Below are 19,334 nucleotides of genomic sequence, written 5' to 3'. Positions count from 1 at the left end.
AATATGTGACGTGTTGTTGTTTCCTTTGCTCCTGTAAACAAACATTGGTTTTTGCGAGACTCACCGCCGCATGCGCAACGCATACATTCTACGCCATCCACCTGGAAAGGCTTCGGTGTACAACCAGTTGGTGCAAAACTAGATTAAAATTATTATTACTTTTTAAATATGAATATTTTTTACACAAACGCATCAGTTCACTACAGGAGGCCTTTATTCACCCCACGGAGCCATGTGAAGCACTTTTTATTGTGGATGGATGCACTTTATTGGACTTGTTTTGTTCTGTTGAAGAGAAACACCCGCCCATTGCCATTATAAAGCTTGGAGGAGCCACAACTATTTTTAATACAACTCCGATTGCATTCGTCTAAAAGAAGGAAGTCTTAGGGTGCTTTCACAACTGTAGATCAATTTCTCTGTTCCAAAACAGGGATTAAAATTATTACAATGTTGCATTTTATTCTTGGTGTGGTTCGCTTTCAAACGGCAAAGTTTCTAAACGGATCAAACTGTGTTAATACAAGTCACGTGCAAGTAAACTGTCCTAACATTAGTCAAAGTTTCATGGGTTATTTTCCGGGATTCCGCTCAGCTGTCATCTGTCAGAATGGAACAACAACAGCTTTGCGGGTTTATTGTTGCATTTTTTGTAGCTGTCATTAAATTAATTTATAATTTTGAGCAGGAGTCCAGGATTCGTAGGGAAAACATTTTTAAAATGCACCTACTACAAAGAGAGCAATAAGACGGCATTATAAAATGAAAAGGTGCACTTTGATTTTGAATAGTAAAGACGTGCCCACGCATAAACATTCACAGGTTCGTTTTAAGAGGTATTAGCTAAACAACAAAGCTACTGCTTTTCCCGGAACTGTAATTACCCATTATACACTGTGATATAGCCAGGTGTGAAAGCACCTATATACACCTAGGATGCCATGAGGGTGAGTAAATCATAGGGTAATTTTAATTTTTAAGTAAACTAACCCTTTAAAAGGAATATCTCACAATGTGACTATATTTTTTTATTTTAAATGTTGTCACAATTATCTTTTCATTGTTTACTTTTAAGTGGAAACGGCTTCAGTAATAGATGTAGCGCTGTCCAAACAGATGTTTATACCAGGTGTAAACAGGGCCTATGGGCCAATGTTTGTCTCAAGTTAAAGCAAGCTGTGTGACAGAGAGAGAAGCAGAGTAATCGTATCTGTTATCACTCCGTTCTTTTCTCATACAATCTCATTTATTCCGCTCTATATGGAGTTTATCCTATAAACCTGTACACATGTATATCCAGATGCCTGTTGTATCAGGCTCCGCCCACCGCTAGAGAAAGCCCCGCCTACTCTGCACCTGGGTTTCCCGCCGAAGCTCGCCGACTAGAGGCAAAGTACCACAGCTTCTCCAAGCAGCCGGGCGGGCGTTAGAAGCTCTTCGGAAGAGAACGTTTTCCTCACTACTTCGCTGTTCTCGAAATATTCCTGACTCTTGTCGCACACTAGGATCAAACGTTTTTTGTCTGTTTCGTGTTTATGTATTCGGACAGTTGAAGGAAAACGCCGCATTAAATGAGTTGAGCTCGACACACACACAGCATCATCCTCTTGTCAGGTTGAGCTTCATCCGAGCCTCGGAGCTCACTGCCCTTCAGCACACTGCACTGGAGCGTTTCAAGAACTGTGCACTGGAGTTTGACGGACACATTTTCTCCTTCGTCTTGGAAGTACACGTTTAAGACTGAGAAACATCACTAATATATCGACCGGATTCGAGGACAGGAAATTAATTTTTCGCTCACAACGCCGTTACGCATGGTGGGAATTTCTACCTCTTTTCAGTGTAAGTCGCTCAGTTGCTGTCTTTATCTCTATTTCCCGTGATCTCAGTATGAATACTTAACAGTTTGAACACTTCAGCCACGTTTAATAATTTTATTAGGATGGTGCGTTTTACATTCGGGTAAATGACAAACATTTCATATTATTTTTCTCTCGCAGAATACTGAGTTTTGTTTTGCACATATTGCTCAATTCAATATTATTTATAACCTAAAGCGGATATCACATACAGCAAATAATAATACATAAAGTTGTCATATTAACCATAGTAAGTTAAATGGCCACTTAAATTTGTAATGGCTCGCTGCTGTCTTAACAAAATGAACGTTGGTAAGGATATAAACGCATTTACCTCTATTTGTAAACAATGAAAAACATCGCTCATACAAAGCGTTTCTGTCATGTCTACTCTTTATTTTATCGCGTATTTTATGTTATCTTCATCGCTTTGAAACATATTTTATCAGATTAAATCAAAGGGAAATATTGTGTAAGATAAATTATGACAGTATTGTCGTTGTAGATTGTAATACTATACAACTAACGTTATATTTTTTTCTGTGAATCTGGTTAATGTGTTCTGTCTCTTATCTCACATATTCTGTATCTCTTTATATTAATATCCTATAGCTTTGCAAAATCAACACAATGCAGATCTGTATGTACGAATTTCAACGCAGCTTCTAGATGTGTTTAGAATTCGTAATTTATAATAAGAATAATATAACAGACATTGAACTTACGTCTACAGTAATTCTTCATAACAATATAAAGTCAACCAGTCAAACATTAACTGGCGATCAGCATGTCATCTGTTGGCCGACTGTAATATCACCTCCGTCTATAAACACATTAACGGTCTCTAATAAGCTTAAATTGTTGCTGGCCAGTCTGCAAGCTTTTCAGATCAAAAAATTTGATCAAATCAAATGTTTGATTGCAAGCACAGGTAAACATCTGGTGTGAGACAGGAAGAAAATTGTGACATGCTTTTATAAAGACGATGCGCTTGACAACTGGAATGTGACATTGGATTAAAAAGCTGTGAAAGAATCAGCTGAGAAGATGTCTAAAAAATAATGATATATATTCTGAGAAGTGTGATTATCACATAGGTGTGTTTAACAATTGCAGTATCAAATTAGTTGAACACTGTGGTTGACAATTGTGACGTCACGGTGAATTGACAAGATGAGTCTGCCAATTGTGATATCACAGTTGATTGAGGAGCCGTATTGACAACTGCGAGTTCTCAATGGGTCGAGAAGATGTGCTTATCAATTGTGACTGAGCCAGCTTTTTAAAAAAGCTGCTCCTGTCACAATTGTCAAGCTCATCTTCTCAATCCATCATGTTGTGAATAGTCCACTCTCAACGCTTAAGTTCTCTCTTGACTGAAAAGTCAAGCCTTTAAAGTTTCAAAATTAGATTTTTTTTAAGCCTGGATGGGTAAAAGAAGAAAATTAAAGGGTGGAATTTTATTTCCCTTGCTCACAGTGGTAGCCCGTGTGTATTTAAAGCGAAAAAAAAAATCCTGAAGGGATTTTGAAGAACTTCTGTTCTTGACAAAATATGCATGTTCTCACAGCTTGTGTTGCTCCTGTCAAATTTATGCTTTTTATTTTTGTTTTTAACAACCAGGCAGAGTTGTTTTTGTAATTTTGAATATAAAGTAGATTTTCTCATATTTGTGTGATTCAGAAAACTGAGGCTATGACCTGCTGTAACTATGACACTCTCCGCTGTGAATTGGTCATCGCTTCATTAAGGTCTTTGCTCACGACTCCGTCAACATGAGATTCGAACTGGAGACCAATGGACGGCGCAGGTAGTGAGCGTACCTTGATTAAAGGCAAACATAGTGTATGGTAGCCAGAGGTGAGGGTCCAGTGAGCGATAAGCACTGTGCGTGTATGTGTGTGTGTGTGTGTGTGTGTGTGTGTGTGTGTGTGTTGAAGCCAGCATTAGCAGGCAGCAACATCCTCTGGCTGAGGCCATCTGCACAGCCACCAGCCTGCCTGCCTCACACCTGTTCCCCTCTCCTCCACTCCCACTGGCCTCACGCGGGTCAAACGCATGAAACCAAACACTGCCACAGCATAATGAAGAGATGACTCGGCTGCCTACACCAGCACACACACAGCTGTGTGAGAGAGAGATATGGAAATACATTATTTTCATCCATTATGTCCAGAAGATGCATATTTCCTGTAAGGACGATCCATAAATATGCATTATGCATCACTAGAAATTAATTAACCACGCAGTGTGAAAAATAATAATTTTGTGAAAGACAAGCATTGCGTGTTCCACTAGTGATAAATGTGCTTCTCATTTACCTTAAACGCCGAGCGGTGTAAAAAGAATTGTAGTTAAGTGCTTACAGTGTATTTTAAATGATGAACAGCAGACGTTCTGGCCGAAAGCCAAGCGTGTTATCATTGCAGTAACTCATTTCATTAGTGATGTCATTAACCCCATACATAAACCGGCAGATATTCTCACCAGACACTTGCACAAATACGCAGCATGTCTCGTTGCTTCACAATTTCTCTTTCATGCATGTTTAAATCCAAAACACGCTCTTTGTGCGTGAGGATTCAGAAACGCACGCTGTAAATTTTGCAGCGGGCCACCGTATGTGTGCAAAAAAGGTCTAAGCTGACAGACCATATAATTTCTCTGGATGAATAAAAATTGTAATAACAAAAGGGAAGAAAAACGAGCGAGTTCAGTTACGCGACATCAGCCAAGTGCATTATATGCGCTCTTAATGTTTCAGCTCTTAAGGGAAGCGTTTCCAAAATGCATTAGCGCTATTTGACTCGCATCTCTTTCCATTGAGCTATATCATGTATGAGGCTCTTTATATTCATTGAGGGCTACTGTTGGACTTGCTGACACACTCAATCTTGGGCTGTAAATAAGCGACGTGAGATGTTGGGCTTTGTCAGAGGGGAGAAAGGGCCCTTATTTGCGAGGGCTGTAGATTTGACTCGACGTGAGTCTCCGTGGAGGGCAGGCCATGAATGATTGAGGCGGCCGTCATCTCCCAGAATCCGTGCTTCGGATCGATAGGGGGCATAATGGCTACAAATTTTTCAACGAGGGGAATTTAGCGTGTGGTTATTGGATTTCATAAAGCATGAAAGTATAATGTGAGAGGGGAGGATGAGTGGTTTTTATTGTATCGTGGGCCTGGAGAGTACAATATAATGAGGCAATATAAAGTCAAAGGGGGATGTGTAAGAATTTACATGGGGCTTTTTTAGCCGATACAGCTTTTACAAAACAAATTTGTCCTAGGTATTCATTTTTATATGTTAGTTCATACATTTAATAATAGAGGTATTTATATGAGGGTCAAAGACGTTAAGATGTCCACGTCAAAAGAAATTTACAAAAGCACATTAAATGTAAGTAAAGAGTCTACTTTTAAGGTTTCAAATTGTTTTTTAAAGAATTGGGTTGAAATAATGTTACATTGTCATTCAGTGTTACACAGTATTTATGTAAAAATTCAAACAACATGTTTATTCTGACTTCTACATATTAAAATATATAAATATGTAAAGGGAGCATATTAAATTTTATTGTGTTTTAAATGAGTAAAAAAATCTTACTGGCAAATGGGCAAAACCTAGGATAGTGGCAGATTTTAAAAGTGTGGAAATACAACTAATTAATATTTGGAGTGAAAGTATTTCGATTTAGATTTTTGTTGTAAATATGCCTGACAAGATGGTTACACTAAATGACATTTTAGTGGGTGTCTTCTGTAAATTATGGGAAAATGTATGATATTTATTTTTTGCTCAGAAAAAGCTTTTTAATATTTTTTTGGAACAACAAAAACAATTTAACAGTATTACACTTACTGTTTTTATGCTTAAATCCTTTTTCGTCTTTGACCCATGAATATAAAATGTATACATATACATATTAGATAACTTCAGATCCTTAAAATTGATTTATATACAGTAAACAAAATACTCATTTTCGGATGTTCTATAAAGTTGTATTTGAACTTGCACAGGGGTGTATCTGAACTTGAGCCGTCATTGTGGTCCAGACCAGGGTTAACAAAACAAACCGCTGCTCCAGCTGACAGGTGTCCAGGCAGCCAAGCCTTGCTCGCTATCTGTCTTCCTCTCCCTCTTTCTCTTTCACTGTCTCTCTCTGATAATCCAAGATTCACTTGCCAATTAACTTCTCTTTCTCTACCTTCCTCTCTTATTCCAACACGTCCTCTTATTCGCTCACATCCATCAGCCGCGCTCGCTCACACACACGCAGTCGCGCGCACGCTAAACTACCTCTCTGTCTTCTGTCTCTGTCTCTCGCTCGCTCACTCTCTCTCCCCCTCTGTTTATTTTCCTGCCTCCATCTGGACCAGGCTGATATTGTAATCGCCCTAATGCACATTGCCTTCCCCTTAGACACACACACAATGTGCCATCCTGACAAGCCCCTTTATATTTCAGATAAGCCGGGGATGTGTGTTTAATGAATACAAAGCCGCGGTGTGTCGCCGTGCACTCTGCCAGAAGGTAATCTTATTGAATAGGTGCTTTTCGGCGATGCAGAAGACGATAGCGGCGCAGGAGTGAAGATGTAACCTGTTATCTTGCGCCTCCTCTATTTTCCCGTCACAGAATTTACATTTAAAGATTAGCTGTAAAAGGGTAAAAGATTCAGGGTGGTGAAGGTGTCAGGATGAGTGTGTATGTGTATGTGTATGTGTATGTGTGTTTGTGTTGAGGGGGGATGGGGTGGACCAAGGGAGCGTGACTTTAGCAGGAAGGAGTGAAGGAGACACAAAAAAAACACAGGCTCTGTCATATAGGCTGTATCTGGCCTGCGTTTCAGCCTCGCGGCATTGCTATCTCTCTCCAGACCGACTCTCTGCTCCCTGGGAACAGAGATTAGCACATTGTTATCTGTAATTGGGTTTTGTCTGTGGATTCAGGGGCTGCTTTTGCCAAGGAGAAGGTGAGAATGGCACATGACCAACATTACGCTTTGGCATATCAGTGTAAAGGCATGATTGATGGAGAATATGGACTGTGTAATGGCTTCATTAGGGTTTACTTCCTTTTATGAGGTAACAATTGCTGAGGGATGGACTCAGCTCTTGCAGGAAGTCTATAAAGCCCCTCCATAAAAAAGGGGTGACAAACTGCAAAAGAGATGTCAGAAACATCCTTTCAGTGACGTTTATCCTTTTGCTACCTTTACAGTAGCTTATAGCTAGCTTGTATTTGGCCATTTCATGTTGACATGAAATAGTTTTTTTTTTTTTTTTGCTTTTTTTTTTTGCTAACAGAAAATCCTTTATATATTAGATAACTATGTAATAATGAATATAATAACAAAAAAAAGTTTTAATTTGATTGATTCCAGTGTACCTTTAAGTACTTCACTTCATCTTATTTGATTATGTTTCTTAATGTAAACTGAAAGATATGATTTGTAGTAGTAACGCACCAAAATATTTTCTTACTAAAATACAAAAAACAAAAGATGTAAGTTTTCTTTTGGCAAAAAACCAGAGCTAAAGTTGGAATCAAATTAATTGAAATGGGAAATCTGTATCAATAACCAGCCCTTCTTGCAGCTACAAGTGATCTTTTGATCTTATTTGATTAATAACTGAATAACTGAAAGATGTGATTCATAATAGTAATTCACCAAAATATTTTCTTACTAAAACACAGAAACCGAAAAAATAAAAGTTGTCTTTTGGCCAAAAACCAAACCTGAAAATGAACCATTTTAAAAAATACATTTGGCTAAGTGAATTATTTGTGTTTTTGTATGATAAATTAGACCAGTTGTAAGAAAATAATTTGGCAAGGAGCCATGTCAATGTTTCAGACAAGCAAATTTTACATATTGCCACCATAATTTGTGGACATGGTGAAGTGTTTCCACTTTGTTGACTTGTTTATCTATTTTAGCTTATTGTAGAATTGCTAATTAAGTTGTTTTGGTCAATAATTTTCCCCCTGTATAAAAAAATGAATAATTTTAAGATCAGTGCCGAAATAGATTCACATTACACAACACCTTAGATAAGCAAAACAGAAATACTGATGTTATAAATCAGATGAGAATACATTCTGGATTGTTATATAGCAAAATGCATTATACCTGAAATGCACCCAAATGAATCGAAATCAAACCGAAATTTGATAGAATCAATTGAATTGGAAAATCTGTATCAATAACCAGCCCTACTTGCAGCCATGAGTGATCTTTGGATCTTATTTGATTATTGTTCCTGAACATAACTGAAAGATGTGATTCATAATAGTAATACACCAAAATATTTTCTTACTAAAACACAAACCGAAAAATTACAAAATTTTCTTTATAAATTAAACCAGTTATTTGTCAAGGAGCAATGTCAATATTTCAGACAAGCAAATTTACATATAGCTACCGTAATTTTTGGTCATGGTAAAGTGCGTCCACATTGTTGACTTTACCTATTTTAGCTTATCGTAGAACTTCTATTTATTTATTCTCATAAAAAATAAATAATTATAGGATCAGTGTGGAAATAGATTCACAAGGACTCAAAACAGAAATACTGATGTTATAAATCAGATAAGCACACGTTCTGGACAGTTCTGAAGCAAAATGCATTAAACCTGAAGTGCACCCGAATGAATCAGAATCAAATGGAAGTTTGAATCAAATCAAATCTAATTGAATTAGGAAATCTGTATCAATAACCAGCCCTACTTGCAGCTATTACTGCATTCTCAGTTTACAAGGAGCACAGATGCATTAAGGACTACCTTTTTCTGTAATTTATGGCATCAGAGTGGGAATCTGTCAGCCGTATCTGTTCAGTCTCTAATGTTTGATTCATGGGCCGCTCACGCCCATTAATTTTGATTTATGGATTCTGATATGTATTTATGAAAAGGGCACCCACTCGAGTGCAGCCTCTGTGGCCCAGTAAAGAGGAGTGTAATTAAGATTTGTTTTGAGCCTAGAGGCTCGACTCCTTCAAGAGCTATGGATCAATAGGCAGAGACAGTAGACCCCTGTGTGTTCACTACACATATTGACACGCTCAGTCAATTAGAGCTCCCGAGAAAAGCAGAGAGCAAGCGAGCAGAAAGACGGCGAGAACAAGATGGATCGGTAGAATTGTACTCAACGCTCGTACTCGCTCTGAATAAATGAAAAATAAGGTAGTATGCAATTGTGTAACGCAGTGATTTTCCAAAGCACACAATGCCATATGGTGTGCATTCATTATAGTGTCTATAGATTCTTACACCGCTAGAGAAAATAACACCTGGTATTCAAACGCTTCTCCATAAACTGAGTCTATTTCAAAAAGCATTTGTGTGTATGTGTTTTCTTGTCTCTGGATTAGTCCAAATTCTATTGAGGCTATAGTTTGGGCTTCCTGTTGTTGGCAGTTAGTGTCACAGACACTGTGGTGGGACAATAGCTCTGTGGTGTAGCACACTAGAAGATTGTGTTGTAGTTGAACGATCAGCAGGTGCCTTCGAGATAAACGCTCCGTGTCAATTATTTCTAGAAGAGGTGATTCATAAGACAGGGCTGAAGTGTACAAGTAGAGGAAGACAGAGCGTGGGGGAGCAGGTAAAGAGGAGCATGCGCCCGGGTGGATGAACCTCTTCGTTTTCAATACGGCTTCGCATAAAAGAGTCATTTTGTTAAACGTCCGTTGCATTCGTAGCTTTTGTTAGCTCTGAATGGAGGGGGCACCCCTGGCGCATTAAAAGTGTTTGTAGCTGCAGAACGAATGGAGAATTGCACTGAATTACTTGACATTATCTCCGCATGTTACCATCATCGCTATTGGAAAGACTAAAGGAGCCTTTTTAACACAAAAGTCAAAATATACCAATATATGAAACACTGATAATGCATTGATTACTCAATCGCTTTTTTAAACATAATGTTTTGAATTACGACAGCTAAGACGGAGTGGAGTTTTCCTGACAAATGAGGCTCTTCTTGCTTCATAGAAGCCCTGAAATGAGAATGAACCTTGTCTCAGATCCTGTTTATGGCCGTATGGATGTGAGCGTGTTTTTTTTAAACAGCTGGGAAGGAATTCACCCTGCCAGGAGCCATTCCTGGTCACTCAGGACTTCCGCCATTAGCAGCACGGCTCCACTGCACGCACATGACCACAGAATGAACTCACAGATGGGCACTGGCCTTGGCTGCCACAGACCTCCGACATGTCAGTCATGTTTTTAGACTGCTTCGAAAGACGATACTGAAGAAGATCATCAAAGCAGATCAAGTCCAGCAAAGTGATACAGCGCTCTTGGTTATTACGCGACTTGTGTGTGGTATTTGTGGAGTGGATCTTTATGGATCAATAGGGTCTGAGTTGAGAATTGCTTCATTGAAAGAAATGCACTAAAAACTAAAAACAATTATTTTAAACGCTGCATCACAACATTGTTTAATACAAGAAAAAATAATATTTCTTTTAAGATTCACCTCAACAGTAATTAAATTATTACTTTTTACTGATTAACTTAAAATGTGTAATATCAGCCATTAGCTGATATGGTACTGATATATCATGCATAACATGTTCTGCATGTTTCTATGTGAAGCGCGGTTTCATTTACTACACATTAATAAAAGTGTGCATGGTGCTCGCATGTTTTCAGCCTATGCCGCCTCAATATATGAGTACACGAACACATAAATGCTCTCATGAACTGCTCTGAGAGTCATTTTACTGTTTCATTTGAGAAGAACAATCATCATATCATAATACAAACAGGAACTTGAAGGTCTTCACAGCAACCCATCAAAATAAAAGTTGGTTTTAACTTGAAGAAACTGTGACAGAAATATATTACTTAATATAATAATAATAATACTACTGCTGCTAATAAAATATTACTTTTTTAAGGAATATTTACCAGCAATTTATTTACCAGAAAAACATTTATTTCTGAAAAATAAATGAAATAATAAATGAATTATTTATAAAAAATCATTTAATTAGACATGCTTTTGATTAATAAAATTTTATGAAACCATTAAGATGGAATCCAGAAAGTTTATGGAAAACACAAAATTTGGTAAAAAATAAATAAATAAAAAAATAAAACAGAATTTCAGAAGAAAAAAAAAACATTTCATAGGGCCTTAAAAATTAATTGTTTGTTACAGTTTTAATAAATTACTGTTAAATTGTGTAAGTTTCATGATTTTAATTAATTAGACATACTATTTGATTAACATTTCTTCTTTTAACTGTTAAAAAACAATGGAACAAAAACATAATCCATCAAAATTAAAATGGAAAAAATGGAATTTGGGAAAAAATTATATGGATTTCATAGGACCTTATTAATGTGACTCATCAGTGCACATTTTCTGCTGACATTGCCAATGCCGTGTTGACTATTGCATAACTTCAACCAGTAAACAAAGCGGTATTTAGGCATTAGGAGTTTTGTCATTGGAAAAATAATTTTTTGGTTGGAAATTATATGCCACATGTCATTTTATGTTGACTTTAAGTCTTGTAATTGCATGAGTCCCAGTGAAGCAGTGATCTTCGGCATTTTTCAGTTTGACAGAAAAGTTTTTGAACAATGTATCCAAGCATATACAGGGCTACGTATGGATTGGAATGGCATTATGTGGTATTTCATTGCGTTGTGGTCTCTCTGATTTATTCCTTTCAAAATACACTTCAGCGCCAGTGTTTTAAATAGCTGCACGTTGCGGCGAGCAGCACAGCTATGGCAAAATTGAGACCCCTGTCCAAATAGGAAGGGGTCTCGTGGAGCAATAAAATGGCAGAGCGTATAAATCCATCTTGCCTTATAAGGTCAGAAATGTTTTAAGTTGTTTCAGGACAGTTGTGTGTGCCAGTAATTGTTCTCCCATCTGTCTTAATGTGTCTTTATCAACATCTGGTTTTGTAAGCTATACTTCAGTAACAAGTATCCGTTATATGTCAAGGGTTCCCAGTCCTGCTAGCACGATTAGCCTAGCCTTGACTACTGCTTTGAGTGCAGCGCCACATATGCTTGCCATTACTCCATACCATTCACAAAATGTAATAACTTTTCAGGGGAAAGATGTGTGCATGTGCCTGTTTTTCTTCTTCTCTTCACTTTTTCCATAACTGTAAAGAATTATTTTGGTCTGGTTTTAATGTTCCCCCGGTGACTGGACAAATTACTGGCTCGCAGGACGTTCAGGGCTGCATGAGTGAAACGTGAATGGCTCATCCCTCTAAGCGCAGCCCTGTCCGCACCTCCCCGCGTACCTTACCAACACAGAAAGCCGTCTCGTTTGGCACATGAAAGGAGATCTGTAACGAACCCATCCTCTACTCTGAGCTGAGTAACGTGCGCACACTTTGGCAGAAATGCAAAGATATGATCTTAATCTGCTATTTCCTCTTTGGCAGTATTCAATTGTCCACATAATAATTCACAGCTGCACTGGGATCAAATATAATGGTGCAGCTGCAATTTTACGTTTGCGAATTTCAACTGTTCTTACTTTCTGTCTCACCGTCTCCCTCCAGCCCCGCCTCCTCCCGGCACCATATGGGAGATGCTGCTACAGTCCAATGAAGGGGGTTTGTGCTTTGGATATGGTGCAGAGTCATGTGCCGTTGAAGCCACCTTGATGGTTAGATTGTGCAGAGACCTAATTGCATAGAGAATTTGCGTTGGCCAGGTCACGGTCTGAATGCTCACCCTTTTATAGCTACCTACAGCAGTATTTTTATTCTGCGATGTGCAAACCTATATATTTTTAAATTGACAAGTCAGGGAGCTATCTGAAAGATTAAGAGGTATCAGTTTATAAGGGGTAGTCCACACAAAAATAAAAATTCAGTCATCATTTACTAACCCATATTTCAAACCTTTCATCTGACCCTATTATGTTTTTTTAATGTTATAGACTATTATTATTACAGTATTTTTATTTATTTATTATTTATTTTATTTATTTTTATATTACATTTTTATTTTACATTTATTTTTATTTTAAGTTTTAGTAATTTTAGGACATCAGCTTAAACTTATTATTTAGTTTTTCATGTAATAATATTTTTTTGACATTATATACATTGTCGTTTAAAAGTTTGGGATCAGTATGATTTTTTATTATTATTTTATTAGTATTTTCTGTATTAAATAAATTTTAAATATTATTGCCATTTAAAATTGTTGTTTTCTATTTTATTATACTTTAAAATATAATTTATTCCTGTAATGCAAAGCAAAATTTTCTGCATCATTACTCCATTCATCAGTGTCACATGATCTTTCAGTAATCATTCTAATATGCTGATTTATTATCAATGCTTTCAATATATTTTGGAGCCTGTGATATTTTTCTCAGTATTTTTTGATGAATAAAATATTTAAAAAGAACAGCATTTATTTAAAATAGAAATCTTTTGTAACAATATACACTGCTGTTAAAAATTTGGGATCAGTGAATTATTTTTCTTTCTTTGCAAGAAATGAATGCTTTCATTCTGCAAGGATGTGTTAAAATGATAAAACTGATAGTAAAGACTTATATTGTTAGAAAAGATTTTTTATATTTTGAATAAATGCTGTTCTTAGGGGTGGGCGGTACACCGGTGTCATAGTCATCACCGGTGTGAGATTGCGCCACGACATGGATTTTCTAATACCGTCAATACCGGTATATTTAAAACATTAAATTTTCTTCAAACGTTCAGTTGTGGTCTGAATACCTGTCCTTATATATATCTTGTTGTAAATAAAAAAGTAAAACATATTCGTATCAGCTTTGCAGGTGGTAAAAGGGGAGTGGCCATTAAACGACTGATGAAACATCGTGAAAGGTCGGCCCTGTAGCCTATACCAGGGGCGGAGTGGCAATCGGGACGACCGGGACTTTTCCCGGTCGGCCGGCAAAAGGATTTACACAGCGGATCACAAATTGAGCAGGCGCGAGGCGAACGCGACCGGCCTGTTAACTTTTACTTTCGATTTTGTAAAGGGAGCAGCACGTCTTATAATAGATATTTGTCAGTGAGTACAAGATTGCAACAAATCCTCCAGTCTATTTTTGTAATCTCTCTTTACTTTCGACCCGTGATCATTCAAATCTAAAGGTCATTGTACACTGAGTCCGATTTTCGTATGCGTTTTTTTTTTTTTTAGTTTTCTCATATTCGCCATCCTTATCAAAATGCTTATTATGGATGTGAAAATGCAGAAAATCAAACACGATCCAAATTTTTTTTATGACGGACGAAAGTTTCAGAGGCAGTGTGTAAACTCTATTAACATAACCTGTATTTTTTTTAACGTGCAAAAATGTCGGACGAAAATTTCGTACTCATGTGTGCAAAGACATTAACTCCAGCAGCTCTTGTTGGATGCAGGGTTGCCAAGTCTGCGTTTTTCCCCACAGAATTGGTCTACTTTTAAACTGTTGCCATGGGTTGATTTCCCCCAGTTATTTAAAGGTTGTAAATATTGCAGAAATTAAATTTCAATAAAAAATATTTTTTTGTTTTGTTGTACACTGTTAAGTAAGATCTTTAGGTTTTTTGCAAAATAAATATGTTGAGAATGCATAATACTCTCCCATGTCTCTTTTTGATAAGGATACCTACCATATACTTATTATATTATGAAAATATTAACTTTATTCACATACTAAATGGACAGGACAGGCTACTCCTCCGAAAATGTACCAAAAAAAGTAATACCGTGATATTATACCGGCACCGTTCAAAAGATGAAAAATACCGTGATATTAATTTTAGGTCATATCGCCCACCCCTAGCTGTTCTTTTTATTCATCAAAGAATCCTGAAAAAAGTATCACAGGTTCCAAACAAAATATTAAGCAGCACAATTGTTTCCAACATTGATCATAAATTAGCATATTAGAATGATTTCTGAAGAATCATGTGACACTGAAGACTAGAGTAATGGCTGATGAAAATATTTTCACAGAAATAAATATTAGTATATTAAAATAGAAACTGTTCATTTTTAAATTGCAGTAATATTTTATAAAATTACTTCTTTCTGTATTTTTGCTCAAATAAATGCAACTTTAATGAGCATAAGAGACTTCTTTATAAAAACATAAAAAATATTACTGTTCCCAAACTTTTGAATGACAGTGTATATGTAAGCTGAGTATATATGTAACAAAGTATTTTATTTCAGCTTTATTCCATTGATTTAGTTTCAGTTACCAATGTCAACAGTGGTCCAATGATGCTATGAACCCCATTGACTTTCATGGATAAAAAAGTTGAAACCTTCTTCAAGAAAATCAAACAGGTTACAAAGGACATGAGTGTAAATAAATATTACAGAATTTTTACTTTTACCTGAACTATCCTTTTAAAGAAGCCCTGCACATCTGTACAGTTAGACTAGTTTTAGCTTCCCCTGACCTGATCTAACTATCTAACACCTAGGCAAAGCATGTTAATGAAATTGCCACTGCTAAAATAACAAATAGAAAAACAATAGACCCTCAATATTTGACTAGTCAGCTGTTAGACAACTAATCAACCATTGTGATCCATCCTATTTTTAACACGGTGTCCAGAAAGATCCTAAGGTGATTCGCCACCATCATCACGTGCAGCATGGAAGCATGAAAGACAGCGCTCGTCACTGACAAGGGGGTCTTTCTGGACGCGGCCTCCCCGAGCACTTATTGCCAAAGCGATGATTTGTCATGCACGGCCTCAGGCTATTGCTTTTAATGACAGCGTAAACGGAAAAGTCGGCGGCTGATTAGAGAGTGTGCACGCACAGCATGCTTATTTAGATCTCACTTTTGGCTCCCGTCTGGTGCTCCCTGTCACTCCGCGCCAAACACGACTCTCTTAAAAGGCCCCTTGCATCAGCTGAGCGCTGGAGGCTCCTGTATGTGTGTGTGCACAAGATGGATTAATGCTATAAACAGAGAGTTGGATTTATCTGCGATTGGCACCACGTTTTTCTCTGCGCAGGATTTGGAGCCCGAAGAGGAGGAGAGAGAAGAGAATGCCTTTATTCAAAACAACTGTTTGTGAGTAATTAACATATGAAAGGAAGCTTACAGTCTGGCAAATCCCTGCACTTGTTTTCAATTATTTATCCACATTCTGGGAGGGGGGTGGCGGAGGTGGGTGTCGATTCGCGGAGGGAGGGTGGCGGGTAATCCAGAACCATGAAAAGAAAAGTGATTTTTTTTCCCTCTAACACAACCAGAGGGCCTCTGGGAATTTGCTATCAGGCATGATGAGATGAAAATGGAGTTAAGCCAAAGAGTGGATTATGGGTAACGCAGAGGGTCGATGACGAGCGGACAGTGAAATGGAATGAGAGCGGACTAGAATTCCAGATCAGTGTGATTATTGGATAAACCTCGGCTCGTGCTTGCCGTCTCTCCCTGAGGCATTGATCGAGCAAGAACGGATGGGAAAGGCAAAGCCACAACTGGCCTCAGGGTGAGATGTTCACAGGACACAAGGAACGACAAAGATAGGACTGGATGGAATTAAGTTTTCACTGACATTTGACAGGGTGGGGCCTTCCTGTGCTCACCAATGCCACGGACTGGAGATTGATGGGCAGGGCTGCAGGTCAGGACTGTATCAGCACCGAGCAGAACTAGTCAGAGGAAACCAGAGGGAGGAGAAGATCAGGAAGCCCTGTTAGAGACAAGGAAGATTGAGAGCGGAGCACAGAACGATTGAACAGACGTATAGTCGCTGTGCCAGATGCCACAAAATATAGAAGCGAGGAATGAATGAAACAGGAGGAGATGGTCTGAACAGCGGCACATTCAGAAGCATCATACAGTATCAAGTTTTAATGTGCAGATTTGATTCACTCTTGCAAGCTGTGCTTGTTCGCCCATAATCACTGGCTTTATTTATGATGGGCCCTGGAATAATGTTATAATCAGATTGCCTCGTTTATGGAAAACGCAGGCTGTTATACGGCGTACAGGGCAACATAACTTTGCAGATTCATGTCTTTTTTATTAGGGTGGTGGTGCAAACCAACGCGAAATATTTCAGTAGAACTGAGCGTTTGTGGAAGAAATGTTGCATTTGTAGTAGAAGTGTGTAGCTGGAGGCTATAGAGTGTTCAATTAACTCCCGCTGTCCTCATTCTCGCAGATCTCACTCTGTTCATGCCATTCATTTCAGACTGCCTTTGGAGTGCCTGACAGTGTCATTGATCTGCTGTCTGCATCTTGATCTCTTGAGTTTCAGCAGAGTATGTGCAAAAGGATTGTTTGGGTTGTTTTGTTGTTGTTGTTGTTTTCTAAAAACACTTTTAATAGCCCAGTGCGCTGTGTTGATGTGGAATCACATTTGTTACCCACAATTCACATTGCACGCTTATGTGTTTACCGCCGACCTACTGCTATGGATTTTTGGCTGTGCTGGACTCCAGACTGAAAAATGATTTGGAGTCACGAAATACTTTGCCTCTTTATTTATTTTATTATTTCTAAATCACAGAATCATAGGAATCACTCTGATAAAACCTAAAGTCTGGCTGTTGCCAATGGTAATTACGTTTTAAATAAATATGTGACCCTGGACCACAAAACCAGTCATAAGGGTCTATATTTATACATCAAAGCCGAATAAATAAGCTTTCCATTGATGTATGTTTATTAGGATAGGGCAATATTTGACTGAGATACAACTATTTGAAAATCTGGAATCTGAGGGTGCAAAAAATCACCCTTAAAATTGTCCAAATGAAGTTCTTAGCAATGCATATTACTAATCAGAAAGTAAGTTTTGATATATTTACGGTAGGAAATTTACTAAATGTCTTCATGGAACATTTACTTAATATCCTAATGATTTTTGACATAAAAGAAAAACTGATCATTTTGACCCATACAATATGTGACCCTGGACCACAAAACCAGTCATAAGGTTAAATTTGACAAAACTGAGATTTATACATCACATGAAAGCTCAATAAATAAGCTTTCTATTGATGTATGGTTTATTAGGATAGGACAATATTTGCCTGAGATACATCTATTTGAAATCAGAAATCTGAGGATGCAAAAAAATCTAAAAGACTGAGAAAATCACCTTTAAAGTTGTCCAAATTAGGTTCTTAACAATGCATATTACAAATCAAAAATTACATTTTGATATGTTTACAGTAGGAATTTTACAAAAAAATCTTCATGGAACATGAACTTTACTTAATTTCTTAATGATTTTTGGCATAAAAGAAAAATCAAAAATTTTGACCCATGCAATGTATTTTTGGCTATTGCTACAAATATACCCCAGCGACTTAAGACTGGTTTTGTGGTCCAGGGTCACATATATTGTTGGATATTTACAACTGGCTTTGTTGTCCAGGGTCACATATAAATAAAGTTGATTAAAAAATAATAATAATAAAAATATAATTTTTTTTTAAAAATATCATCATTTAACTACAGCATAAATTCAATAATGACAATGCTTAAGACAATGCTTTAACCTGTTAAGTGTCGGTTCTACTTTTTGAGCATAGACCTGAAAATGGCATTTCCAACTTGAATTGTTATAAATTGTTATAATTTGGTCTCTTCTTAAAGAAAACACTTGGCAGATTATTGTAGAAGTCAAAAAGTTATAAAAATGATATTACAAATGAGTTACAGAAGTTTAGGTTTATGAACATATAAAAAGTCTAAATTATTATTTTTTTTTATTTTAATTTTTTTTTTTTTTTTAATATAAAATATATATTTTACAAAACATGTTAAACTCTAAACCTGCTAGAAAATCAAAAACAAAACAAGAACAAGTTGATGTTTTTATTATCATGATAAATATAATTTAATCAGTGCATAAGACACAAAATTTGCAATTATTTTTACATACATTTTTTACATTAGTAATGGTATTTGTAAAGTTGGAAAAGTGAGAAAACTACTTTCCATTTTATATTTGCATTTCCATTCTCAGCTAGTGAAGCTATTGTGTCCCTGGCTTTCCTCAGCTAATGGACAAATGTAAACCCTGAATTGAGTGCAGTGTTTGTTTAGCCCCCTCTCTTCTTCTACCCCTCTCCTTTCCCATCTCCGTCTTCATGCCATCTGTGGGTTTGAGTTAGTGGCTAAGAGGCTTTCTGAGCAATGGACAAGTGATGTTAATGGCATACATATGCCAGAAGACTGTTTTAGTTTTATGGCTCTGACATGAGACTGTTTTGATTCAAGCGAGACCGAGCATAACTCATCCACCGCTGTGCCGCTCGCCGTATATTTTATTAACACCAATGAGTTTCTCTTTTTATTTCCTCTGTCTTTTTTTTCTCTCTTTCTAGTAGTGGTGGTAACTTTATTTAGCATGTAGTACACACACAAAAGCGCCTCTGCAGGTTGACAGGCTGCTCACCTCACAACATATCTGCAGTGTCCGTCGTCATGGCAACTGCAGCGGGCTGCCGGCGGTACTTTGTGGTCGGAGGT

General features: G+C 37.2%; 1 protein-coding gene across 3 annotated transcripts in view; it reads left to right on the top strand.

Annotated features, from left to right (window-relative positions):
- The first annotated feature begins 1,408 nt into the window (after positions 1 to 1,408).
- Positions 1,409 to 19,334, top strand: part of runx1t1 (RUNX1 partner transcriptional co-repressor 1) — a 77,347-nt gene continuing 59,421 nt past the window's right edge. For all 3 annotated transcript variants that reach the window (XM_073821793.1, XM_073821792.1, XM_073821791.1), the window contains exon 1: positions 1,409 to 1,842. In XM_073821793.1, coding sequence (XP_073677894.1) covers positions 1,815 to 1,842 — 28 coding nt within the window. In that variant the 5' untranslated portion in view covers positions 1,409 to 1,814. The remainder of the gene's footprint in view (positions 1,843 to 19,334) is intronic.

Source organism: Garra rufa, chromosome 17 (assembly GCF_049309525.1).
Source record: "Garra rufa chromosome 17, GarRuf1.0, whole genome shotgun sequence".
NCBI lineage: Eukaryota > Metazoa > Chordata > Actinopteri > Cypriniformes > Cyprinidae > Garra > Garra rufa.
The sequence above is the reverse complement of the archived record's forward strand: the minus strand, read 5'-3'. Positions and strand labels throughout refer to the sequence as shown.